The 27,810-nt window shown below is 34.9% G+C and overlaps 1 protein-coding gene across 1 annotated transcript; it reads right to left on the bottom strand.

The window, feature by feature from the left end:
* Positions 1-78: 78 nt before the first annotated feature.
* On the bottom strand, positions 79-21,567 carry LOC110663394 (binding partner of ACD11 1). The gene is made up of 5 exons (XM_021822675.2): positions 21,339-21,567; positions 14,177-14,280; positions 14,030-14,105; positions 949-1,029; positions 79-865 (listed from the first exon to the last, which is right to left on the bottom strand). The coding sequence occupies exons 1-5, from the start codon at positions 21,342-21,344 to the stop codon at positions 290-292; spliced, it is 843 nt and encodes a 280-aa protein (XP_021678367.2). The 5' UTR covers positions 21,345-21,567; the 3' UTR covers positions 79-289.
* Positions 21,568-27,810: the final 6,243 nt, after the last annotated feature.

Here is a 27,810-nt window from a genome sequence, read left to right as displayed (position 1 = left end):
AGCATCCATTTTCATAAACAATATCTCCGAACGGACCATAAATGAGAACCATCAGCATATGTTGTTTAACCAACATGCTCAAATAAAAACAGCAGAACACATTTATCATTATGAAGGTCTCGTCTATTGACATTCTTAGAAAGAAAAAGACATTACATGCAGTCATATCCAACTAAAATGGTAAACTGTCCTACACTCACCACTTTTCTGAGCTGGAAGACCTCCACCATGTAATCAAGAGATGACAAATCCAAGAGTTTGAAATGGGGAGAAAATTTACAGTAGTGAATCAAAGGATTAAACCTTGAACAGTTGCAGGCTTGGAAGTTGGTAGTTCACTTTCAGCAGATGCTTTTGGTGACTCAGATAGGTGAACCTGTGCAAAGTCATCCACCATTTTTCTCTTTTGCTCCTCTTCGGCCATTCCTACCTTCTCTTTTGCCTTCTGACCAACTTCCCCAGCTGCCTTTGCAACCTTGTTGAAAGCACCAGTCACCCAAGAAGCCCCAGCAAAAACATACCGATTGCTCATAATAGCAGATCCTGCATTACTGACTTTTTGTTCAGCTGCTGCAAATGCTGATTTAGTTTTCTCTGAAACCTGAAATTTCTGATCCACTTCCCATACTTTGTCACCCACAATAGTCGTGCCAGCACTGATCTTCTCAGTGAAGCCTATTTTTTTGTCAAAAGAACTAACTTTAGCTGAGGCTGTTGAAGTCAATTGGTGCTTCTCATCCAAAGTCTTTGCTTTGTTGACTGCATCTTTGCCTAAGATATAGCCCTTAGCAAGCATGCCAGAAACCACATCCTCTGCCTTCCGGAAGGCAGATTCAGTACCACCAGGAGTTTTATTTTCCATTGCCTGCAGAGATTTGCACAATATTCAGGTTAGTGAGGTTTAGCATCATGTACTGTAGGAAATAAGCTCAAATGCAACATTCTTACTGAGGGTTCTAAGGCTGCAGGTGGAAGCTTATAATCTGGATCTGGAGTTACGGTGACAGAGAGGTCTACTATTGTTGCTCCCTGACATGAGAAATTGAAACTTGATCATTTGTACATCAATAGAAGGAAAAGCGAAGAGAGGGGAACGAAGCAATTTAGAGGGAACCATAAAACTGATTCTAAAATAATATACTGATAAAACTAATGTATTTGAGGGAATGAAACCTAATATAATGGAAACTAATACAAATAAGAAACAATATGTACATAAGGAGAAAGAAATAATAATCCATTTAATGTAGGGATTGAGATTCTAACATATAACCACCATATCAATATATCACCAATTAAGTTTCCCAAAAACAAATACAATTATTGCACAGTTAGATAAGAAATAATCATCATTATTCCTTTTCATTGTATAGTATGCCTTCATGAAAAGAATAATCAGTTACCAAACATTGGCTAGGAAACGCATGCCATACTTGCTTCCAGAAAATAGAATGTCTAACTTCCTGCTCACAATCCCCTTAAATATTTTAGAACTCGAATTTGTTTTAGAACTCGAATTTGTCATGGTAAAACACTTCTGATGTTCAGAGATCAATGTTACAAAAGACTACACGCCAAAGAATAATGAAGATTTGCAAAACTAGACAAAAAGCTCCACTAGCTATAAAACAAATAAACATACTGTTAGAACCAAATTCAATTTTATATTTGCACATTGATGCTTTCATAATAATACATATCTGTTACATACAAGAGAACTAGGTTTAGAAAGAATAAGCCTAGTGTAGTTAAGTGAGTTGGCATGAGTCATTAAAACAGCCAGCATGAATTGTTAGGGATGAGTTTCGGTGTGAACAGTTACTTGTAGCAGTTATTGCTGTATATAAACAGTCATAATAACAGCCTAGTGTAATCAGAGAAGAATCATTATACAATAATAAACTCCTTCCTCCTTCCTATCTTCTATCTTTTTTCGACCCTCTTTCCCCTATAATTTCCTCCCTGTCTTATTTTGTTCTTATTCTATTCTAGAAAAATTACTTGTTAGTGGTCAAAAACCCTAACAATTGGTATCAGAGCTCTGTTGATCAGTGGGCATTACTTGGAACTTACAGTTTGGGACTCGCATAATGTCTAGATCTCAGGTGGTGAGTGCTGAAGCTGTGAGGATGGCAGAGTTGGAGGAAAAATTCAGAATTTTGAGAGGGACCACTTGAAGGGATTTTGAGGAGGTGAGAGCTGAGCTGAAGGGAATTAAGGCGGACAATTAGGATGAATATCGGAGAAGAGATGGAAACAGGTTCTGTGAACATCAAGAATGCAATCCTTGATGAACTGAAAACCTTGTTGTTGAATTTGATGAATAATAAGGGCAAAGGAATCAACATTAGAGACGAGGAGCAGGCAGGAAATGAGGATAGGGAGATTTTGCCCATGCCAAGGAATCAATAGAGGGATCAGGACAGCAGCTCTCAATCTGCAATTGCTCGGGATTCTGAAGGTAATTCTAGCATTCTCCCTAAAATAGAACAAGTTACTTTTGATAACAAGGATCCTAGGGCATGGATCAGGAAGCGTGTGAAATATTTTGAAGTCTATAAGGTTTCTAAAGAACAAATGGTGAGTGTTGCTAGTCTTGGTTCCATAATTAGGTTAAGGGAGAAAGGACTAATGTGTGGGAAGAGTTTGAAAAGGTTTGTATACTAGATTTGGGGAGTAGGGTTTGAAAGATGCTGTGGAGGAATATATGAAGATTAGGCAAGGAGGTTGTGTGGAAGAATACCAAGATAGATTTGAGGATTTGAAAATTAGAATAGAGAATTTTATGCTAGGGCTTGGAGAAGCTTATTTTCTCTCCGGATTCATTAGGGGGTTAAGGGATGATATAAGACCTATGATTAGAATGTTGCAACCTACCACCCTATACCAAGCATTTGAAAGTGCTAGACTGCATGAACAGCTAGTAGAAAATACCAGAAAATCTAGACCTTTCACTAAATCCGATAACTTTAATCCTGTGACCTATAGATCCACATCAACCTACCAAAATTACAATAATTCCTAAAGACCCACCACAGCCAATCAAAGCTTCATTTATCCACCAAAACCAACGCATATTGAAACTCCACAACCCTGGAAACCTCAAACCGATAATACCATTAATTCTAGAATACCTAACATTTCCTAACCAGCCACTAGTGTCTCCTCAATCAACCAAAATTCAATTAAATCCAACCTTCCAAACCAATAGCAACCTGATAAAAGAACCTTAAAACTTTACTATAGATGTCGTGAGAAGTATTTCCCTGGTCACGCTTGTAAACCAAAGATAGCCATGGCAATTCAATTATAAGAGCAGGAAGAGGAACCAGTTGAGGAGGGATGTTTTGATATGGGAAATGAATTGAATTTAGAGAACCAAATGGAAGAAATGACACTTTTAGTACATGCAGTTAAGGAAAGTCAAGGAGTTGATACCATTAAGGTGTTGGGAACTTTCAAGAATAGGCCATTAGTCATTCTTGTTGACAGTGACAGTGGCAGTACCAACAATTTCCTTGAAAAGGGATTGGCTGAAGAGTTGAAATTGCCTTTAGTGGAGGCACCTGCTACTTCTACTGTAGCAGCTGACGGTAGAAGCATTTCTAGTTCCTTAATTTGGCAAGGATTCACATAGAAAATTTAATTTTGAAGCTGCCAAGATTTCTTTAAAGAAAGATGGGCAGTTAATTATCCTTTATGGGAAAGAAAAATTTTCTGAAGGAATTCCATTATAGCACCTACTCTCAATTAATGCACAAGCAAGGTGCAAATTTTACTATACTAGTGTTCTAAATTCAAACTCCGCCTAAGTAGTTTGTGCTTAGCCAGTCCCAAACCCGGATAAAGAAGAAGGGTTACGGTAGGTGACAACCAGCCTAAAAATTTCGTCACACCTTATGATATGGATTCTTATGATATGAACATTGGGGCATCCTCTAATTACGACGTGCTACATTTAAGTCCGAGTGTAGTGAGAAATATGTAAGGGTGTAGGGCGTTCACCGAAAGCGACGTGCCATGCCGGCGCCAAAGTGTGGTGTTAAATGAGCAAGAGTTCCCACATCATGGACGGGTATGGGTAAAGAAGTTAGTCCATAAGACAGATAGTGGAACAGAACACAAAATAGGCATAGAGAACAATAGAATATATCATAGAAGGAGATCAATTAGGAAGGAACAGGATAGAAGAAGAATCAGGGTTGGTACTTGGAATATTGGATCACTTACAGGAAAATTAATGGAGCTTGTGGATACCTTGGAAAAGAGAAGGGAGAATATTGCTTGCATTCAGGAGACTAAATGGATAGGAGAGAAAAGCAAGGAAGTGGGTAATTCAAGATACAAACTGTGGTTTACCGAAAATGAGAGAAACAAGAACAGAGTGGGCATAATCATAGACAGGATATTGAAAGATGTCATAATAGCTGTGAAAAGAGTAGGAGATAGAATTATACTAATAAAGCTAGTACTAGAAGGAGAAACAATAAATGTAGTTAGTGCTTATGCCCCATAAATAGAACTAGATAGTGAGAGTAAACAAAGATTTTGGGAAGATATGGATGATCTAATGCAAAGCATACCGAATGAAGAGAATGTTTTCATCGGTGGAGATTTGAATGGATATGTAGGAAGTGATAGGCAAGGTTATGAGAATGTTCATGGAGGTTTTGGTTTTGGTAGTCGAAATAAGGAGGGGAAAAGCATCCTTGATTTTGCTATGGCGTACGACCTAATACTAGCAACTATCTACTTTAGCAAATATCTACTTTATAAAAAGGGAGTCACATTTAGTAACTTTCAAAAATGGGCAACATAGAAGCTAAATTGACTTCCTCTTAACCAGGAAGACAAATAAAGCACTATGCAAGGATTGCAAGGTCATTCTGGGAGAGGCTTTAACATGTCAACATCAATTAGTGGTCTTGGATGTCAAGTTAGGAACAATTCAAGTAAAGTTAGAAAAAATATTGTAGCTCGAACAAAGTGATGAGAGTTCAAAGGAGTAAAGCAAGTGAAGTTCAAAAAAGAGTTTCTCAAGTCCGAAGCATGGAAGCTGGATGTGGAGACCAATGGTATGTGGATACATATAGCATCAAAGATTAGAGAAGTAGCTAGAAAAGTACTTTGAGAGTCTAGAAGATATAGACCACCCTCAAAAGAGAGACAGTGGTAGAATGAGGAAGTACAAAAAGCAGTAAAAATAAAGAGAGAATGGTATAAGAAATTACCTAAGTATTATAATAATGAGGCGTATGAACAGTACAAGATAGCAAATAAAGAGGCAAAAAAGGCAGTTAGTCAAGCAAGAGCGCAAGTCTTTGAAAAGTTGTATGAGAAACTTGAAACTAAAAAAGGGGAGAAAGATATTTATAGACTAGCAAGGAGGAGAGAAAAGAAATGTCAAGATCTCAATTAAGTTAGGTGCATTAAGGATAAAGAAGAAAAAGTATTGGTCAAAGATGTGAACATTAAAGAAAGATATAGAAATTATTTTAATGATCTTTTTAATAATAGTCAAAGCAGTAATAGCGTGAATATAGACTACAGAGTAATAGAAAAGAATGTGAATTATACGAGAATGATTAGATCTTCAGAAGTAAAGGAAGCACTTAAGAGAATGAAAGTGGGTAAAGCCTATTGACTCGATGGAATACCAATAGAAGTGTGGAAGTGTTTGAGAGATATGAGAGTGGCATGGTTAACTAAATTGTTTAATAAGATTCCAAACTCAAAGAAAATGTCAGATAAATGGAAGAGTATTTTAGTATCTATTTTTAAAAATAAGGGAGATATACAGAGTTGCTAAAACTATATAGGAATTAAACTCATGAGCCGTACTATGAAGTTGTAGGAGAGAGTTGTGAAACATCGACTACGTCATAACACTTCTCTCCCAATCAATTTGGCTTCATGCCCGGTCGTTCAACTATAGAAGCGATTTTTCTTATTAGAAGCTTGATGGAGAAATATAGAGATGTGAAAAAAGATCTACACATGGTTTTTATAGATTTGGAGAAGGCTTATGATAGTGTTCCAAGAGATGTCTTATGGAAAGTGTTAGAACAAAAAAGGATATCTATTAGGTACATACAAGTGTTGAAAGATATGTATGAAGGAGCAACTACTAGTGCGCACAGTGATAGGGGACACAAGATTTTCCTATCTCAGTTGGATTACACCAAGGTTTAGTTGTAAGTCCTTACCTTTTTACATTAGTTCTAGATGAATTGATGAAACATATACAAGAGAGTATCCCTTGGTGCATAATGTTTGCGGATGATATAGCTCTGATAGATGAAACGCAAGAAGGAGTCAATAAGAAGCTGGAGTTTTGGAGAAGTACTCTAGAGTCAAAAGGCTTTAAGTTAAGTAGAACGAAGACAGAATACATGCATTGCAAGTTCAGTGAAGAACGAACTGATGATAGGAAATGAGTTAGTTTGGATGAAGTGATATTGCCCCAAAGTAGTCACTTTAAATATCTCGGCTCAATCCTTCAAGTAAATGGGAGATGTGAGGAGGATGTTAGTCATAAGATTAAAGCCGGATGGTTGAAGTGGAGACGCGCACGGGAGTTTTATGTGATCGCAATATTCCTAATAAGTTGAAAGGAAAATTTTACCATACAGCCACACGACTGACCATGTTATATGGAAGTGAGTGTTGGGCAATGAAGGAGTCGTATGTGTCTAAGATAAGAGTTACTGGGATAAATTTTAACAACTGTCCCTGAACTTATATTGTTGTAACGATATAGTCCTTTAACTTTAAAATGTAACATAAAACCCTCTCAACTTTTAAATTTTGCACAGTAAAATTTCTGTGACTTTCAATTACTAATTTTTTAGTTAAATGCCGTCATGAACAAATCCAATGTGACGCTTAGTCAGTATTTTTCTTTCCTTTCTTATGCAAAGTATAAAATTATTCTCTCTACACATAAAAATTTATTTTCTCTGTAGAGAGTAGAAGGATTCAATTTACACATGACATAAGAGAGGAAAAACAAGTGATAACTAAGCATTACGCTAGAACTGTCTAGTCAACGTCTAAATGAAAAACTGGTAATTGAATATTAGAGTGATTTTATTGTGTAAAATTAGAAAGTTGAGGGAGTTTTATGTTACATTTTTAAATTGAAGAACTATAGTGTTACAACTATATAAGTTCAAGGACGGTTGTTAAAATTTACCTGAGTTGCGGAGATGAGAATGTTAAGGTGGATGAGTGGCCATACTAGACTAGATAAAGTCCATAATGAGAATATTAGAGAAAATGTATGAGTGGTGCCAATTGAGGATAAATTGAGAGAAGGGAGATTGAGGTGGTTTGGTCATGTGAAGCGTAGACGTATAGAGGCTCCAGTTAAACAAGTGGAGCACATTGGGTTAGAAGATAGAAAGAAAAGAAGGGGTAAAACTAAACTGACTTGGAGGAGAGTAGTACAACATGACCTAGAAGCATTGCACATTCCTGAAGATTTAACCCAAAATCGTTTAGAGTGGAGAAAGAGAATCCATATAGCTGACCCCAATAAATTTTTGGGATAAAAGCTTAATTGAGTTAAGTTGAGTTAAGTTGAATTGAGTTGAGTTGGTGTTCTAAATTCAATTTCAGAAATCAGCTTCAGTTGAGAATCATTGTGTTTTTGCAACTTCAGGTGTATCTCCTTCCTTATCGTCTTTACAATTATTTTGGAAACCTAAGGAGTTACCACCATTTCGGACTCTCAATCATGCAATTCTTTTACTGCCTGGTTCTCAACCAGTAAATGTGAGACCAAATAGGTATCCACACTATCAAAAGACTGAGATAGAAAGGCTAGTCATGGAGATGCTTGATTCCTCTACAGTGTTGTGAAAGGTGCTCGAGGCGCCCTGGAGAGGCGAGGCGAGGCGAGGCGCCACTCTCACGCCTCGCCTGGCATTGCCTGGGTTCCCTTCAAAGAGGCGAGCACCCCAAAGCAAAGAGGCGAGAGGCGAGAGGCCCCTTGAGGCGACGCCTCTGTAATGCAATGACAATTTTTTTTTTAAATTATTTAAAGCCCAATAAAAGAAAAATCCCAAAGCCACCTGCCTCAGTCCTCACGAGAAAGGAAGATCGGCACTCCCAAGTCTCAACTGTAGCATTCAGCAGCACTTTTAGGTCTCTCTCTCTCTCTCTCTCTCTCTCTCTCTCTCTCATCTTCTTCTTTTTCTTCTTCTTCTTCTTCTTCTTCCCCTATTCCTTGCTGCTGCTGCGACCTGGGAAACCTTTTTTTTTTCCTTTACCTCTCCTCCTTCTCTAATGTTGCTGTATGGGCAATACTCACCTGGGAAACCTTTTTTTTTTCCCCTTTTCCTCTTCTCCTCCTCTAATGCTGTTGTATAGGCATTATTATTCTTATTCCCTATTCTGTGCTGCTGTATGTTTTGTGTACCTTTTTTTTTTTTTTTTTCCTTTTCCTCTCCTTATATAATTTTGCTGTATGGGTATCAGGTATGCAGTAGTCTTGTTAATTTTCTATTTTGTTCAATTTTTTTTTATTTTAATTGTTAATTTGTTTACTGTTTTTTCTTTTTATTCTTAATATTTTGTTGTTAATTTGTTAATTAGTTGGCAATTAGTTGTTTAAATTATATGGGTAATGTTAATTTGTTAATTTTTTACTTTAACTTTGTTAATTTATTAATTTGTTATAGTTCTTGGTACTTAACTTGATATTCTTATTGATTAGTTGTTTAATTTATATGGGTGTTGTTAATTTGTTTACTTTCACTTTGTTAATTTGTTTTTATTTTTGATAATTTAATTTGATATTCTTGTTAATTAGTTATTTAACTTTTATAGGTATTGTTAATTTATTGTTATTCTTATTACTTTAACTTGACATTCTTGTTAATTAGTTATTTAATTTATTGTTTAATTTGTTAATATGTGAAGTACACGCGCGCGAGCGTGCACATATATAATTTAGGTAATTTAGACTATGGCGCCTTGCTTCAAAAAGGCATCGCCTCGCCTCTCGCCTAAAGCCATAAGGCCCCCTATCGCCTTAGTGTCGCCTTTCGCCTTGATAACACTGTTCTTCTATAATTTAGTCCAATAAGAGTCCCTTTGCATCACCTATGTTGTTAATGAAAAAAAGAAGGATGGCTCATGGAGAATTTGCATAGATTATAGGAAGCTCAATGACCTAACTGTTAAGGATAAGTTTCCTATTCCCATCATTGATGATTTGTTGGATAATTTGCATGGAACAAAGTATTTTTCTAAGATTGATCTTAGAGCAGGGTACCATAAAATACGAATAGAACCTATTGACACTCACAAGATAGCATTTAGAACTCACTAATGAATCATATATTCCAGCCTATTTGTGAAGAATTGTGCTTGTATTTTTTTATGACATTTTAATCTACAGTAGCACTATGGAGGAATTTGCTCATTTGGAAGAAGTCTTTAAAGTGCTTCAAGAGCAGCAACTATAATGCTAAGCTCTCTAAATGCTCCTTTGGGCAAACTTCTATTGATTATTTGGGTCACATAATTTCTTCTGAGGGTTTTTAGAGAGTTTCACCTGATCAAGAAAAAATTCAGTCCATGGTCTCATGGCCTACTCCTAAAAATGTGAAGGAAGTAAGGAGCTTTTTGGGTCTTTTAGGGTATTATAGGAAATTTGTTAGGCATTATGGGCTCCTTAGCAAGCCTCTTACTGATTTGCTGAAGAAGGATGGGTTTTTTTGGGACTAATACAAGCAACATGCCTTTGAGCAACTTAGGAAAGTTATGGCTTCTGACCCTGTTTTGTTGCTAGATTTCTCCCAACCCTTTGTGGTTGAAACAGATGCAAGTGATAAGGGCATGGGAGTTGTATTACAGCGAGGGGGTAATCTCATAGCTTATATTTCCAAACCTGAGCACTTTCAGTTTTTGAGAAGGAACTTTTGGCTATTACCTTTGTTGTCTCTAAATGGAGACATTACATAGAGCAAGGTACTTTTTTCATCAAAACTAATCATGAGAGCATCAAATTTTTATTGGAGCAAAGGTTGCATACTAACCTTCAACAAAGAGGGATTTCAAAGTTACTTGGCCTTGACCATAAAATTTTGTATCGAAAAGGAGTTTGAGAATAAGGCTACAAATGCATTGTCTAGAAGATCTTTTTCACTACATAAGCAATTATAGGTTGAGACTTCTAGTCCATATCCTATTTGGATCACCTCTGTAATGGCTAGTAATGAGCAAGATGATAGAGTTAAAGAGTTAATTACTCAATTAGCAATTGATGGGATAGAAGTACTCTCTTTTCACTACAAGCAGGGGTCTTTTACATTACAAGAACAAAGTCTATTTGGGAATTCAACAACACTAAAGCAGATATTGATCTCCATTTATCATGACTCTCCTCTAGGAGGTAATTCAAGAATTAATAACACCTGCCAGAAGTTGAAGAAACATTTTTACTGGCCCGGTATGCAATTTGATGTTTTGCAATGGGTAAGACAATGTGATCAGTGTGCCAGATGTAAAACAGAAACTTGTTCCGTGCCAGGGTTGCTCTGACCTTTACCATTGCCATCCCAAACTTGGCAACATCTCTCAATGGATTTCATTAAGCAATTGCCTAAGTCAAATGGTAAAGACTCCATCTTGGTAATGGTTTGTAGATTTACCAAGTATGGCCATTTCTTTCCTCTTGCACATCCATTTTCAGCTTCTTCTGTTGCTAAACTCTTTTTGGACAACATTTACAAGCTCCATAGGGCACCTATTTTTATTGTGTCTGACAAAGATACGCTTTTTACAAGCTTATTTTGGAAAGAATTCTTCAAATGCTTGAGCACCAACCTCTCTTTTAGTACAACATACCACCCCCAAACTAATGGGCCGACAAAGAGGTTAAATCATTGTTTGGAAGCTTATTTGCGGTGCATGACACATCTCAAGCCCACTTCTTGGAGTAGGTTGCTCCCCCTTGCTGAATGTTGATACAATACCAGCTATCATTCGGCCATAAAAATGACTCCATTTGAGGCCCTCTATGGGAATTATCCACCTATTCTACCTACAATGCCTCCTGAGCAAGTTTCAGTAGGGGAGTTGCAAGAATATTTCCAAGAAAGGCAACAAATAACAGCTTTATTGAAGGCTAATTTGGAGATTGCAAGGAATAGAATAAAGCAACAGGTGGATAAGAAGTGGAGTAAAAGAGAGTTCCAGGTTGGGGATATGGTTTACTAGAAGTTGCAAACCCATAGGGAATCTCCAGTGGCTGTAAGAAAATCATTGAAACTGTCAGCCAAGTTTTATGAGCCTTATAAAGTGCTTGCAGGGCTTGGTGCTATTGCTTATAAGCTGGATTTGCCACCCTCATCATCTGTGCATCATGTGTTTCATGTCCTTGCTTAAAAAAAAGGTGGGGGAAAATGTGGTGCCTATGATAGAGCTTCCAGTCTTTCAAAAAGATGTGGCTGAAATTGTTCTAGAAAAGGTGCTGAAATCTCGAATGATTTACAGAAATGATAACAAGTGGATCAAATTCTTATTAAATGGAAACACTTGGCCATTGAAGATGCCACTTGGGAGGAAAAAGCTTTCATCCTCTACCAATTTCCTAATTTTGCACATTCCTTGGGACAAGAATGTGCGAAAGAAGGGGGTATCGTTACATACAAGAGAACTAGGTCTAGAAAAAATGAGCCTAGTGTAGTTAAGTGAGCAGGCATGAGTTGTCAAAACAACGGGCATGAGTTGTTACGAATGAGTTTCGGCGGGAACAATTACTTGTAGCAGTTATTGCCATATTAAAAGAGTCATAACAGCCTAGTGTAATCAGAGAAGAATCATTATACAATAATAAACTCCTTCCTCCTTTCTTCCTATCTTCTATCTTTTCCAACCCTCTTTCTTTTATAATTTCTCCCCTTTCTTCTTTTGTTCTCATTATATTCTAGAAAAAAAATACTTGTCAGGGGTCAATAACCCTAACAAGATCATGATTTGAGATTTGAGGGATATAATTTAGGATCAAGTGCAGTCAAGCTTTATTATTTTTTATTTGCTATAGACAAAACCTTTGCAATTTTCATAGTAATTGATATTTCATCGAAAGTATCTCTAACAGACTTAGGTTCCACCAAAAGTATTGGTCATAAAAGACTCTGAAACCAAGAGCAAGGACAACAACTTCTTTCAAATAGTTGGCTATAGTCAAATAAATTCGTTGCATTTAATTACTAAATGCAACATTCAGACCTTGTGCTTCAAAAAATTAAAAGTTTCACATGGATTCCGCTCTGTTCTAAGAAATTCAATTCTAAGCAGGGAAATACTAATACATCTAGTTCTAGTAATTTAGAAAGTGAAGCATGAAGCATCAAACAAAAGAAAAGGTTAATGCCTATAATCTAAAACATCAAATAATGCCCCTTTTGTTTAGCAGGTTGGGACCAGCATTTGGCGGTCAAAATCCCTACCGCTGGATTTAAAGTGTTTGGTAAATGATTTTTTAAGACTAGCAGTTCAATGTTCAACTCTTAGTGGTTCATAAATATAATTAAATGTTGATTTATTTCCAAATGTTAGAATTTATTGTGTTTGAACCCAAATGCTAGACTGTTATATAAGAAAACATCTCAAGCTATTTTAATTACCAAAAAAACCTTGGCCATAATCATACAAAAACTACTTTATAAAAATAGCTTTTTAAATATTTATAACAACCAAATATGATTATAATTATTAAGAGACTTATAAATAAATATATTTTATTTGCATAAACATTTATTAATTTAATATTTGTGCTTAACAAAGGTTATTTACTTTATAAGTATACTATATTATATTTATATGAAAATAATAATATTTAAGCATACAATTATTATGAATAACTTTTTCCATTTATATGTAATTTTTATCTTTAATAAATTTATTTAAAAGTAAAGATTTAATAAAATTAATTTGCATATAAAAATATTATTCCATACAAAGTATTTTAAAAAAATCTTACATTTCCTTATTCATCAATTTACACTATAATGTAACTTCAACATTGACAGCTACATGCCAACAACTAACTGCTAATTGCTAACCGTCAACAACTAACTGCTGACTGCTAACCGCCAACAGTTAGCCGCTATCAGTTGACTGAAACTTATGAACCAAACAGACTCTAAGTTAAAAACTTTCCACTTATACGTATTTACAAATAGAAGGCATGCTAAATGATTATTTATTATAGGAACTGAGTATATTGGTTGTCCAAGGCCCTCAAGTATTTGTTTGAATTTCAAAAAATTATGTTCAGAATCTTCATAATAACCTATACTGAGCCACCAAGAGCCTAAGAAGATCTTTCTCCCCAATCTATAATCCATTATTATCCCCATTCTGCCTATTAATAATGTGCTTCATGAAAACATTGGCGTCTAGAAATTTTGCATCATGGTAAGTACAAGAATAAAGAAATGTAAGTTGTAGGAGAAACTATTCCATGACATAAAACTATAAAGATAATTAACGGTGTCCTTACTAACATACATAAGTCTCAGCTAATTTCTGATTGCGAAGAACCTTTGGATCACAGAGATCAAACTTCAATATAAGGAAAAAAGAAAGAGTGATATTTACAGGGAAAAAAAAAAACAGTTAACCATAGGCAAAGTATTGCCAATACATGTTCTATATAGCAATGACAATTTTGTCTAATCCACTGGGCACCCAACCCAGCCCAACCCAAATAGGTCAGAGTTTGCCCGATCCACTAAGTTGGGATAAAGTTTCGACCTTAATGGGGTTCAGGCACAAGTACTATAGGAAATCGACTTGATATATGCCTTCAACATTTTCTTTTATTTTACACATTTGTGTGCGTGTACACTCGAGCCTTTCTCTAATTTGCAATTGGGTAATACCTGACCCAATCTGACCCAAGTTTGGTCAGCTGACAAATAGTGTAACAATAGATAGCAAAGGAAATTAGCACCAGGAAAAAAGGAATATAATAATCTTGCAATATGAAATATGGTGAGAATTTAATTACCGAAAGAAGAACAGCAGTTTCTGCACCCTGTGAATCTTTGAAGGTAACATATGCAATTTGAGATCTCTCGTTATCACTGCATATGCATAGGATATTGTTGGTATTCAAAGACAAGGGAGAGGGATATGGATCTGTATAATGAAATACCTCTGTACTTCAACATATTCAATATCACCAGAAAAAGAGAAGAACTCCTTGAGGTCTCGCTCAGTTGCTCCCAAAGAAACATTACTGACTTTGACAGTTCTTACCTGCAAGCAGATGGAAATTATGAGTAGCAGAACCTTGAAGGAAGATGATAATGCCAACTACAGCATTTCATTGGAAAAATCACAGTCAAATGATAGCATGCTATTCAAATTCTAATACAAACACAGGCCCATGATTCAAAGCTACCACAGGCCAATGGTTGGATTGATAAGGTCACAAAAATCGTCTCCCCAATCTCCAAGAAAGGAAAATGGATGAACAAGGAAAACAAAATCCAAAAACTTTTCAGCTCCATTGCAAAGATAAAGAATGAGTAAACTTTTCTATCAACAAATCCTACAGTTTTTAATCAACAGAATAAGGAAATAATAGCAAAAAGGTAAAAAAGAATGTGCTAAACAGCAAAAATTGCACATCTACAAACACCTTATCTTGCTACATATCACCTTATCTGTCTCTCTCTATCTGTCAGGAACTCAGCTAAAGGCCAAGAAGATGAGACTCATGGCCCAAAATCATTAAGAGTACGTTGCAGAAGAAATTTTAAGAAGAGGGAGTCAGCACATGGAAGAACCAAAGATGAAGGAAGGGAAGCATCCAGAATTATACATTTCACCTTATCTTGCCACATTTCACCTTAGCTGTCTGTTCTCTCTCTTTTAGGAACTCAGGTAAAGGCCCAGAAGATGAGATTCATGGCCCAAAATCATTCAGAGTATGTTGCAGAAGAAATGTTAAGAAGAGGGAGCCAGCACATCGAAGAACCAAAGATGAAGGGAAGCATCCAGAATTATACAACTGGAATTAGTTGGCCAGAAAGAAATTCTGTTATAGAGAATTTACTGGCGCTGAGTCACATGGGCACTATTACCTGAACAAAGGATCCAATACCATTATAAATAAGAGGTATCACGAGAAGAGGAGGGTGAATTCTTTATGTTAATTGGCAGCTATTTGCTGTGGGGGACTTGGCTCTTTTATTTCAGCTTTGTTGCTGGGCCAAGCATTCTCTCTAGAGTGTTTGGACGTTTTTCTTGTCTTGCTGTATTTGTAATGAGAATCAGAGAGGAGAGTGAGAGAAACCTTAAGTTCCTAATACAATTCCAGATTTTCTTCTTTTCCAATTGGTTAAGTTCTCTCTCTCTCTCTCTCTCTCTCTCTCTCACACACACACACACACAAACAAAAATAACATTCAGTGTTTATATTGAAGTTTGTTACGTATAGGAGAACTAAGTACAGGAATAAGGGAGTTAGAGATCAGTAGAGGTTTGAGAATAAGAGGGAAAAGTTGTTAGGAATTGGAGGGATATCAGTTGAGTAGTTGTAACTGTCAAATAGGAGGGAAAAATATTACACACAGACACTCAATTTTATAAGTGTTTCATAAAAGTCACTAAACTTTAATTTTTTGCATAAAACTTATTGAACTTCAATTTGATTTCATAAAAGTCATTGTGACAAAAAATTAAAGGTTTTCGAGTTAGCCTACTGACCTATCAACTATTTACAAATAAAATTATTTTATTTTATTAGTTTCTTAAAAAAAAAAAAAAGAAAGAAAATAAGATGCATAAAACGTATCCAGTTATCTCATTTGTTGTCAAATCCCTTCCCTTTCTCTGTTTTTTCTCCACCAGCAGTCATTAATTGGGCAATTTTATTCATAAATAGTTGATAAATCAATAGATTAATCTAATAACCTTTAATTTCTTATCCTAGTAACTTTTATGAAATTAAATTGATGTTTAGTGAGTTTTATGAAAAAATTTGAAGTTTAGTGATTTTTATGAAAACACTCATAAAGTTGAGTGACCGAGTATAATAATTACACAAACGCTTACTGTTTATTCTAGAATCTATCAATAAGAATTACCCTTTCTACTCAATCTCTATTATTTCTAGTCTCTCTGTCTACTTTCTCTCTTCTTCCTATTCTTTTTATATTTTCTCTTCTATTTTCTTGGTAACTACATTCTGTACCCGATCCGTTAGGGTTTCATTTTGAGTTCATATAAGTCGTCCTCGGAAATGAGCTATCTTCTAGTAGACAAAATGTTATCCGATAACATTTGAAATTGATCCTTCCACAAAGAAGTTTTGGGTCAATAAATTGCATAAGCTTATTTTGATTATGGCCTGTAATGAGTGCAGATCTGTACCAGTAGAATCAAGGCACTACAGCTTAGAGTTGGCTGTAAGCAATACAACCTGGAACCACCTTTTTGCAATACGCTAGCTGAATAAATCCAGGGTCACAAATATCATGTATTGGTTTTTGTGGATACAGACACGGGACACTGATTCACCAGCCTGTCCAATTATATGTGTATCTTCCCACATTAGTCAATTTGACCAATATAACCCATTACAGGACTATAGCAATAGCCATTACTCATAAAAAGACTTGAAATATGTGATGAAAAAAAAAAACCCAAGATAGGGACAACCACAACAGTCTATGCAGCACAGAAACACGGACGCGGGGAAACATAGAAGCAGATGGGAAAATGGCATTTTCAAAGATATAGCAAATGGACAAGTGGAAGAAACATGTAAATATAAAAAATATAGAGCGGGTGTGTTTGTGTGTGCGTGTGTGCGTGTGTTTGTGTGTGCGTGTGTGTATATACATATATTGAGTGAAATCATGGAAGAATAAATATAGTCTAATTAAAATCAAAACCCATAAAAGGTACCTAAATTCAGGATGTATACTGGGGTTCAATAATGACTTGTGACATGCAACCCCATCATGCTTCTTTCTAAATCAATCAAGCTTTTTTCATGTACAAAAAAGGGTAATTTAAACAAATGGTTACCTAGTCAGTCCCCAGAGGAAATGTGTGTCCAACTTTCGCAATTTATGGACACGGCCCAGACACGTTTCCTTGCCATGTTCCAACGTTTCCAACACGGAAACATTTCCGAATCGCAGAAATGTTTGACCATGCTATTTCCGCACTTCGGAGACAACAATTAAATTTAGCCACCACACTGATATTGCAATAATGTGCCTTGGTTTAAAACCATGTATATTTCCAACCTAAACAGTGGTTGGGGAAAGGATCAAGGAGGGATGGCCCTAACCCCAACAGCTTCTTATGAAAAAAGGTGCTTTAATCTTCACTGGCCCCTAACCACAGCCGCAAAAATAAGGAATTGAATTTGACAAATTGTGTTGCGACCAGTAAATTTTGAAAAACTGCCTCATGTGAAAAATATAACCTCCTCAGCAACGCTTTGTTATATAACCTTTGTTTTAGCAAAGCATCAAGAATGACAAACCTATTAAATTTTGAAAAACTACCCCATCGGAAAAACATAACCTCCTGAGCAACGCTTCGTTATATAACCTTTGTTTTATCAAAGCATCAAGAATGAGAAATCTACTAAACCTAACAGGCTGTGTGTTTAATATATTTTCAGAAATTATAGTAAGGAACCTTAACATTAATCATTGTTCTATCAACAATATTGCTGGCTATATGACAAGAAAATACCACTTGAAAGAGATTCTGACTTCCAATCTTATTGTTAGAAGAGAGAAATATCTTAATGAGTTGTGCACAGACACACACACACATATGCATATAAAATAAAAAAATTGAAGGCTTTATACGTTGAATAAATAAATATAATCCCCAAGTCAATTAACCCTCTACCAAAAATAATGTTTAAATTTTAAATACTAACTTTACATCACTTATAACTCCTATAGTCCAAGTCTCACCTCTTTCATTACATATAATTGACTCGAACTAGTTTGTGGGAGGACTAGTGAGTAGTGATAATGAAAAAAAAAAACTTTTTTAAGGACATAAAGACCGTACTAGGCCTAAGGAAAAAGATGGAATATTAAAAATATGATCTACACATATAAATGTACATGTACACAAGGTAAAAAAGATCTTTTCTCTCTACCTTGATTATTCTCTAGTGGCTATTGACTTAATGGTCAGAGTGGGCAATCTAGGAACATCTGCACTTACTTTGATGGTGTTTATCAATAATTTACCAATATTCTCCTGGCTGAGATAACCCCAAGTTCACCAGAAAAAGTTGGGGTTATCAAATAATACCAACAAGGTGTTACGTATTGCAGGAAAAGATTCAAGAACAACGAGAAAGAAGCTCAGCTTGTCGCACTCAAGGATCTGAGAGTGAAATGCACTCAACAATAGTTCTAGGTAGTTGAAAGTAACAACTGGAAATAGTCAGCTGGAAGTAGTTGAAGCAGTTATAGCCAGCTGGAGGTAGTCAGAAAGCAATTATAGCCAGCCAGAGATAGTTTCAGTAACAGTTATCAGTTAATTTCAGTTACCTGAGCTGAACACTATAAGTAGGGAGAGATTTTCTGTAAAGATTCATTCCAGAATTTTCCAGAAATAAAGATTACTTCTTCCTCTTCCTAAGTTCTCTCTTTCTTCCTGAAACTGTGAAGTTGGCAGAGCTGGAAGAGCAGCTGAGATTTCTCCAATAAGACTCCAGGAAAACTGCCACAGATCCCAGAGGAGAGATTCAAGACTTGAGGCAAGGATTAAGAGAGGAGATAAAGCAATCAGCAAAGGACAACAAGAATACCATATTGGATGACTTGCGATCCTTAATCACCCATTCAATGTGGGATAAATGAAAAGGAATCATGAATGGGAAAGGAGAGACTGTTGCAGGGGAAAACAGAGCAATTGGGAGAAGCGGAATTCTTCTCAAACCAAAGGAATGCTTGAATCCTCAGGGCAGCTCTGGATCTTCTTCAAAAATGGAAGGCATGTCTAAGATGTTGCCAAAAATAGAGTTAGTCACTTTGGAGGGAAAAGACCTAGGTCTTGGGTAAAGAAATGTGAAAAATGCTTCAAAGTTTATACTGTTCCTAAGGAGCAGAGTCTCAACATTGCCAGTTTGTTCTTAGTGGAAATAGCTGATACTTGGTTCCATAATTGGAACAAGTAAGGAAATGATTCTAGGGAATCTTTCGAGAAAGCAATCTGTGGGAGGCTTGGAGAGCACGGATTAGAAGATACTGTGGACTGTGGAGGAATTTATGAGAATTAGGCAAGAAAATTCTGTAGAAAAATACCAAAACTGCTTTGAGGATTTAAGGGTGAGGATGGAGAGAGTAATGCCTGAATTAGGTGACGCTTATTTCCTCTCTGGTTTTATTGGAGGGTTGAAGGATGACATACAAGCTATGGTGAGAAAGATTAGACCAACAAGACCTTTTCAAGCCTTTGAAGCAGCAAGATTACAGGAACAACTAGAAGAACCAAGTATGCTGCTACAAGGCCCTAATACTCTACATACAGACCCTTTTCTGCAACTTGAGCTACATTTCAACCTCCTAAAACATCTTCAATGTCTCACAGCTACCCTTGTCCACCTAAACCACCAAATTTAGATAGTGTGTTCCCTCAGAAACCACCAAATATAATTCCTAAACCCATCTCACAGTATAGCATCACTAAATCAACCAACACCTCAATTTTCTTTTAATAAACCTGCAAAACAAACTAATCAACAACGTAGGCCTATGTCTAAAACCCCATTACAAGCGTGAGGAAAAGTATTTCCCTAGCCATCAATGTAAGCAAAGAACCATGATGGATATGAAGGGAAATAAGCAAGACGAAGAGGGATTGTAGGAGGAGTAGCATGATGTTACAGAGGAAGTAGAACAAATAGAGAGACAACAAGAGGCTATTTTATCAAAACATGATGTAGAGGGCAGCCAAGGAGCTGACACTATAAAAACACTGGGAGTAAATAAAATAGGCAACTTGTTAAATTAATGGATCGTGGAAGTACTAACAGTTTCTTGGATAGAAAAGCGGCTGAAGAACTGAAAGTAGCCTAGTGCAGGTGCCTCCTACTACCATCACTGTAGCTAATGGAAGAAAAATGTCATGTAGCTGTGTGTGTCAGCCTTTCAGAGTTGTGGATGGAAAATTCAGTCTCACCAATTCCATTTTGACCTTAGTGTCTGGGAAAAGGTATTTTTGATATGATTCTAGGAGTTTATTGGTTAAGAAGCTTTAATCCAATCTCTTTGACTTTGAATCTTCAAAGATATCTTTTAGAAAGTCAGGCCAACTGGTTACCTTGCAAGGAATGGGAGCATGTTCTTCTCAATCAACTGCTCTGCCGTGTGAGGATTTCCAGAAATTGATGAATAAATCCGAAGAGACCAAATTAAAAAAAAGGGAAATTTCAATTTTTGTAAAATTTTTAGCATCTTAAACTCTGTCAAAAAAAAAAAAGACGTATATTCAATTTAATGCTCTATACGTATAATACTGAATTGACAATTCAGAAATTATATATATTTTCTACATAAATTTTCATTATCTTGCATTTCCAAATAACAAAACTTTGTGCTAATCTTTCTTTCAACAATTCTGCCATACATAATTTTGATTAGGATGTATACATGTGTATGCTACAAGAATTTACTCCTTTCCCTTACATTTCTCGTCTTGTCCAAAAAAGCATAAACCCTAAGCAACAGAAATGACAAATCTCAACCAAGGCAATCACGTTTAGCTTCTTTTTACTCTTCTATTCTATGCCAACCAATAAATATTCACGTATAGGAACAACAGTTCTAACAGTATACTCTGTACTTCTAGTGGACAACAACTTAAAGGTCCAGTCGTACCCTCTAGCTACACCTTAGTAACATCCAAATGAACTAGAGAAAAAAAAGTACAACCCACATGTTACCTTGAAAGTTTTTCTTCTATGCAACCAAGTTTTGAATCCTTGTAATATGCAACCACATTTGAAATGATTTTGTCAAAATTTGCATGATAGAAGACAAATAATTAATTAGTTTCTTTAAGATAGAAAATCGAAGAAACCAAATTAAAACAAGCGAAAAACAATCCCTAGGGTTTTCTCCAAAACCCAAATTTTGATTCTACAAGCAAGCAATCAAATATTTTGTCCAACGTATTAATAATAATAGGAGGAGAAGCGTCATTGATCATAAAATCCAATTCCAATAGTTCTACGCCTAACATAAAATCTCATACCAAACATGCTCAATAGACGACCAATATAGCCATGACTCGAAGAGAAAGAAATAGAGTATATCACTTACCGACATGGTGAACTAATTTGAAGAGAAACAAGGTATTGATGAAGGAGATTTTCAATTCTTGGATATAATAGAGGAGGAAGGAGAAGGAGAAGGGGAAGGGGAAGGTTTATGAAGCACACGCATTGGCGAAGGGGCAACCAGACGCCGGCCGCCGTGGCAAGTGCGTCGGAAGGGAGATTCCGGTGCTCAAAGAAAAAAAATATGTTTATTTTAATTTGGTGCCGCGTACAAGTGATATAGCAATCAAATCAAACCAAATCAAATCGCTTTATTTTGATTTGTTTTAGTTTAAATATATTAATTTTAATTTTTAATTAATTTTTTAATTTAAATTTATTTTTAAATTATTTAATATAATTTTAATTTTAATTTAAATCTAATAATTATTCATTAATAAAATTAAATAATTTATATATATAATTAAATATAATTTATAAATTTCTATAAAAATAAATCAATTTAAAAATTAATTCGATTCAATTTGGTTTAATTTGAATATATAAAATTATTATTTAGTTTGATTCGATTTAATCGATTTTTTTTAAATCGAATCGAACTAAAATAATTAAAATTTTTATAATATAAAATCAAACTAAACCGATTGAATTTTAAAATCTAACATAATGAATCGAATTTTTTTATTATCTTAATAACAGGTAACAAGTTACCTAAAATTTTAATAAATACTCTTCTACTAATAAGGAAGAGATTGTTGTAGCTAGCATTCCTTTTTAAGTTAAAATTTCTTTTTTTTTCCCTCCCTTTTTCTTTAATTATCTCTTTTATTTGATGTCCAAACAAAAGAATTTAAAGAAATCAAAAAAAAATTTTACTACTCTATTTTCCTCGATCCAAGTAAAGGGTTAGTGGTTTACTATTTATATAATAATTTAAAGTAAAAATATTTCATAAAAGTAGTTATTGGATTAGATGTTAAATGTAAAATAGAAATATCATCTTTTTTTTACCTCTAAAAGTTAGGAAAAGTAACTTTTCACAAATCACTCCCTCAATCTCTAAACACTTATATAAATACTATATTATGGAATAATATAAATAAGAAGGATAGTATTTTGATTAGGGTCAAAACACTGAATACTACCTTAAAAGCCATTATCGAACACGGCTATACTTTCTTTTATTGTACGTTGATCTGCTTAGAGATTAAAATCTTCACCATTAAAATTTTACAAGAGATATAACTAGATACCTATTAAGCCAGTATCAAGCATTGTCACACCTTACCCCTCTGTAAGGTATAACATGATCCCGTAGAATACCTAATGAACTACCGAATTTCACCTACCGATAACTCATTAAATACCCTACAAGGGATTTTAAAATAATTTTCTTACTTTTGTTAAGTAGTGAGTGTTTTCTAATAGGTGTTTAAACATTTAATTGAAATTAAAAACTAGTTAAAACTTTTGGTCTATTTTATTTTTCTGTAAATTTTATAAAAATTTTGACAGAGTTCCATTTATTATTTGAGAAAACAGTTCTTCAAATATCTGTAAAAAGCACTTTCAAAAATTTTCTCAACCACTACTTCAATTTCACAATCAATCTCAACAATTTCTCAAATCTCAAATTCAACAGTCAACATTTCTCAATTTCCAAAATTCAATAATCCTCAAAATACTAGCAATTCATCTCATTCAAATTAAATAAAATAGTTTCACTCATATTTCATTAGATACAAAACAATTTATATATACATCATTACAAAATTTACATCAAAGGAAATTTAAACTAAAATTTTATTACAAACTTCATACAAACTTTGTACAAGCTGCTCAAGACCCATTTTACATGTCCATACATTTATATGCAATACATACATCAGAAGAAATATTTACAATTAGGGTATAAATTATACCCGATAACTTCAAGCTGAATGATCTTCAATCCTTAGCAGCTCAATCTGCTACTCCTCTAGTCTCTGTATCTGCGACAGCAATAGAAGCTATCGTTGAGTACTAGACTCAGTGGTGTACAACATACTAAATTAATCTTTATGCAGAACTTAAATCACATTAATTCAAAAATTTGACTGAACATGAGTATTAAATACAAATCATGCATTATGAGATTTTAATCCCAAAACAATTTCATTTTGAAGTATCAAATCACATTTCATAAAACCCACAGTTAGATCATGTCATTTGAAACAAATAGAATCTCAATAGCCAGAGGCTAAAGAGAAATCATATCACAAGGTTAGCTAGCTCAAATATAGGGATATCCATTCACATCCTCTTCTACTGGCATAACTCAACACTTCTCCAGAGAAGGAATCAAAATTCGAAACTAATTACCCCCACTAGTCGTGCTAGTGAGGTGTTCAAATATATGGTCATGACACTGTGGTTTCAAAACTTATCTTAACAATTTGCTAAACATTGTCATTTCAAATATATACAGTAACTTTCACAATTTAAATCAAAATATCATAAATAAGGTCACAATACTTTCAACAATTCAAAGCAAAAGTAAAATGCATATTTCATTCACTTAATCAATAAATTTTAAAGCATAGTGATATTGTGCACAAACCTCAAGCGAGTCGCCTCTTGGCCTTGACTCGGTTCCTCGGGTTCTTTCCCAGTATTCTTTCCAACTGAAACACACAATTTTACAATGTTTCAGTACTAAAACTTAACATAAACCCAAAATAAATTTAGTTTCACTTTTACCTAGCTCTAACATGCTAAACTCAACGTTATTGAAATTTCGTGTTTTGGGTTACTATTCACTATACTATTCAAGTCAAATTGTTGACTTTCTAAGGTTTAATAGGTATGGGAATTCCAACTTCACCCACATACCACATTTTGGTCACTAAATTTGTTGGTTTTGGTCATTTTCTCAAAACTTAGGTCTTTTAGGCAAAATTGCCAAATTTTCAGTTTTGGTGTCTAAGGTTGCACTATTCTATTTGTCACTTTACTATTGGAATTTGGTAAAACTTTCTTCATAGAAAATGTTCCCTATTGTCTTAAGTTTATTCTCCTTTTTGAATCACTCCAATTGGAGTTTCGTAGCTCAAGTTATAGCCAAAATACAGTTACTGTTCATGCTGCAGAATTTAGTTCTGCAGATTTATTGCTCCAACTTCGTTCAGTAATTTGATCAAGTTAAATCCATAATTTGGTCTATTTTTCTTCATATGAAATGTTTTACTATGTTTTAGGTTTCCATCGGTTCAAGAATCACCTAAATCGGAGTTTTCTAGAGAGAGTTATAGCCATTGAAACTTTACTATTCATATGGCAAATCTGCAGTTCTACAGATTCAGTAACTCAACTTTGCTCAATAATTTGATTGGGTTAATGGCATAATTTGGGTTTGTGTTCTTATGAAAGTTTTAGGTCTATATCTCATCTAACTACTGGTAAAATTTCAGGTCATTTTGACCTGCCTAGCTCGAGTTATGACCAAATGAACAAATATTGTTCATTTGGTCAGTTTGTACAGGGCAGCTTGCAATTTTCTAACTTTGGTCAATTTGTTCACTAGGTTTTAGTCACTTTTTGGGCATGCTTCCTAAATGAAAATTGTGTCATTTAGTGTCTATTTTCATTCCCAATTAGTCCCATACCAATTGGACTTGTAAAATTTCATTTTTGGTCCTTCAAAGTAAATTTGGTCATGGTGCATACCCAATCCGAATTTGGCTTTGATTCAAACACTTCTAACACACTTAATTAGGTCACAAATGACCATTTCTCACCTTAAACTATGTCAAAGACATCATTTAGCACTTCTTCACATTTTTGGTCTCTAAACCCTAATGTTCAAAACCCTAATTCATGTCATTTGTTGCATTTAGCTAATTAAACACTTATAAACATGCTCCCTTAAGTCAATTAAGCTTCCTAACATGTTTAGCTCAAACAAATTTATACTTTGTCCAACCAAACCCTAGCTGTCCAAAATTCTATATAATCCCTCAACAAATTTTCTTTCCATTTTAAGTTTATTTACAAGCTCAATAAGTTAGAAATGTAAGAATCAAACTCAAATTATCAAATTTGATTACTAACCTTTTATGTAGAATTTCTTTGTAACATCCTCCCGGTAGCAATTCCGCACAGTCTATTGTTCCGGTGACCGGTGTCAGTCCGGACAGCTAGAACGTCCGAAAAAATATTCAAATCAAAGTGAGGGACCATAATTAACTCAAATATTAATGAGAAAAATTTAGTAAAAATTTTAGAAATAAAATACAGTTAAGTTAAAAGAGCTGGTGCCCAAGCGATGGGTAACCAGAGGTAAGTTGCGGTTCTCGCAACGAGGAGCCTTAGACCCGGGGGAAAAATCATAAAATAATTTTTGGGACTCCAGAGAAGGGTTATTGAGGTTCCTATAGCATTAGAATGCCAAGAAAATATTTAGAAAAATTTTTCAATCGGTACAGCCAATTTTGACCCGTTAAGCCAAACGGAGGGCATTTTGGTCATTTCGCTTTCCGAGGTGATTTTTGGCCGACTTGTCCAGTTGAGTAAATAATTAATATAACATAAAATATGAATAAACATTACTAGAAATCAAATTGAAAATGATTAGTGGAGGAAAGGAAAGAAAATGAAGAAAAAGCTCAATTATTACATCTTGATGATGTCATTTACAAATTGTGACCAATCACAAATAAGCTACCATTTGACTAAACTATTAAAAGACATAAATGAAAACCAAAATAACACAAATTACAGCAGCCATTCTTCTTCTTCTTCTTCCCCAAAACATGACTCTTCCCATCTCCCTCCATTGATGAGCTTGGCAAGCTCATGAAACCCTAAACTCCCACCATATTTCCTTGAGTTCCCAACACTAAATTTTTCCCTAGAACCTTGCTTAATATTTTGGGAGCTAAAAGAGGAGAAGAAATTGAAGTTTTGGGTTAGCTTGGATTTAAGCTACAAGAGGTTAGTGCACTATATATCAAAAACTCTTTAATTTCATGCATAGGAACTTGAATTTAGCAAGAATTTGTAAATTAAGTGGATGAAATTTATGTATATGTACTCCATAAATTTCGGCTGCCCTAGGGAGAAATAGGATTGAGTGTTTTTGAATGGACTTGGAATGAATTAGAAATCATGAATAAAGTATATAAACATAAGGAAATGAATTAGTTAGTCAACTAGGGTAACTTGTACAAAATTTTGAATTTGAGCTAGGGTTTTGAGAGTAAAGTGTGGACTTGGATTATGAATTGATTAGAGAACATTTTAATGGTCAATTAGTGACCATTTTAGGTAGATTGACCAACAAATGGACTGAAAAATGAGATTGCAAAGTGAGGTTGCAGGCTGCCCTAGGACAGCAGCATAGGGACTGAAAATTCAGTCCCTTTGCACTGCCATAACTTGGGCTGTGCAAGTCCAATTGGTGTTTGGCCAATTGGACATGAAACTAGGCTTATAATGGCACATTTTTGCTGAAGAAACCATGCCCAAAAGACCAAAGCAAGAGGACCAAAACTTAGCCCCAATCCGGATACCCTGAAACTGCCTCTGCAGAATTGACCAAATGAACAGTAACTGTTCATTTGGCCATAACTCACTGTAGATTTGGTCAATTGGCCTGAAATTTTTACAGCAATAAGTTAAGACATAGATAAACAACTTTCATGAAGCAACCTACCCCAAATTATGGCCAGAACCCATTCAACCAAGTGACTCAAAATACTGTTCATGCACTGTAGATATGGTAAATTTCTGTAGAATGCATATCCGGACAGCTTGGGTTTTTGAGCCATATCTGGAGCTACAAAACTCCAAATGGAGTGATTCAAAAAAGGAAATTCAACTAGACAAAATAAGGAACAACTTTCATGTTTTACATTTCTTCAAATTCCAACAGTAACAGTGTCCAATGGAACAGTGAAGTTGACTCACCAAAATTGAAAAATCTACTCCTTTGGTTTAATGCTTGGAAATGGTATTAACACTTAATGCCAACAAGTTTTAAACACCAAATGTGGTATGTTGGGAGTGCCAAAGTCAATGTACACATTTTTATTCTAAAAGTCAACATTTTTGTTGACCAATGAGGTGAATAGTGACACCAAAACAAAAAAATTGGCAATTTTGCCAAAATGACCTAAACTTTGAAAAAGTGACCAAAACTAACAAGTTTTGAATACAAAATGTGGTATGTTGGGAGTATTAAAACCAATGTACCTATTATTTATGCAAAAGTCAACATTTTAGTTGACTAATGAAATGAATAGTGACATGAAAACTTGAAATCCAAAAATTGTGAAACTTAAAAATGCAAAATGCCCTAGTAGGCCTAATGTGATTGGTTTGGATAGTTTGGCATGCCAATAGGGTATTGTTTTAGCAGTACTGCGAAAGGAAAGGCTTTATGCCTGTATTCATGGCTTTATGCCCGTATTCATGGTTTTTATGCCCGTATTCATGGCTTTTATGCCAATTATGTGATATAATGGCTTTTTAGCCAT

The sequence above is a fragment of the Hevea brasiliensis genome, chromosome 15, assembly GCF_030052815.1.
Source record: "Hevea brasiliensis isolate MT/VB/25A 57/8 chromosome 15, ASM3005281v1, whole genome shotgun sequence".
NCBI lineage: Eukaryota > Viridiplantae > Streptophyta > Magnoliopsida > Malpighiales > Euphorbiaceae > Hevea > Hevea brasiliensis.
This window is presented reverse-complemented; position numbering and strand designations above follow the sequence as displayed.

What these genes read in the sequence shown, in the direction of transcription:
- LOC110663394 (XM_021822675.2), bottom strand. An exon ending in GAATATGTTGAAGTACAGAG is followed by an intron (nt 14,106 to 14,176) that starts GTATTTCATTAT and finishes ATGCATATGCAG; the next exon opens with TGATAACGAGAGATCTCAAA. An exon ending in AAACTGCTGTTCTTCTTTCG is followed by an intron (nt 1,030 to 14,029) that starts GTAATTAAATTC and finishes TTCTCATGTCAG; the next exon opens with GGAGCAACAATAGTAGACCT.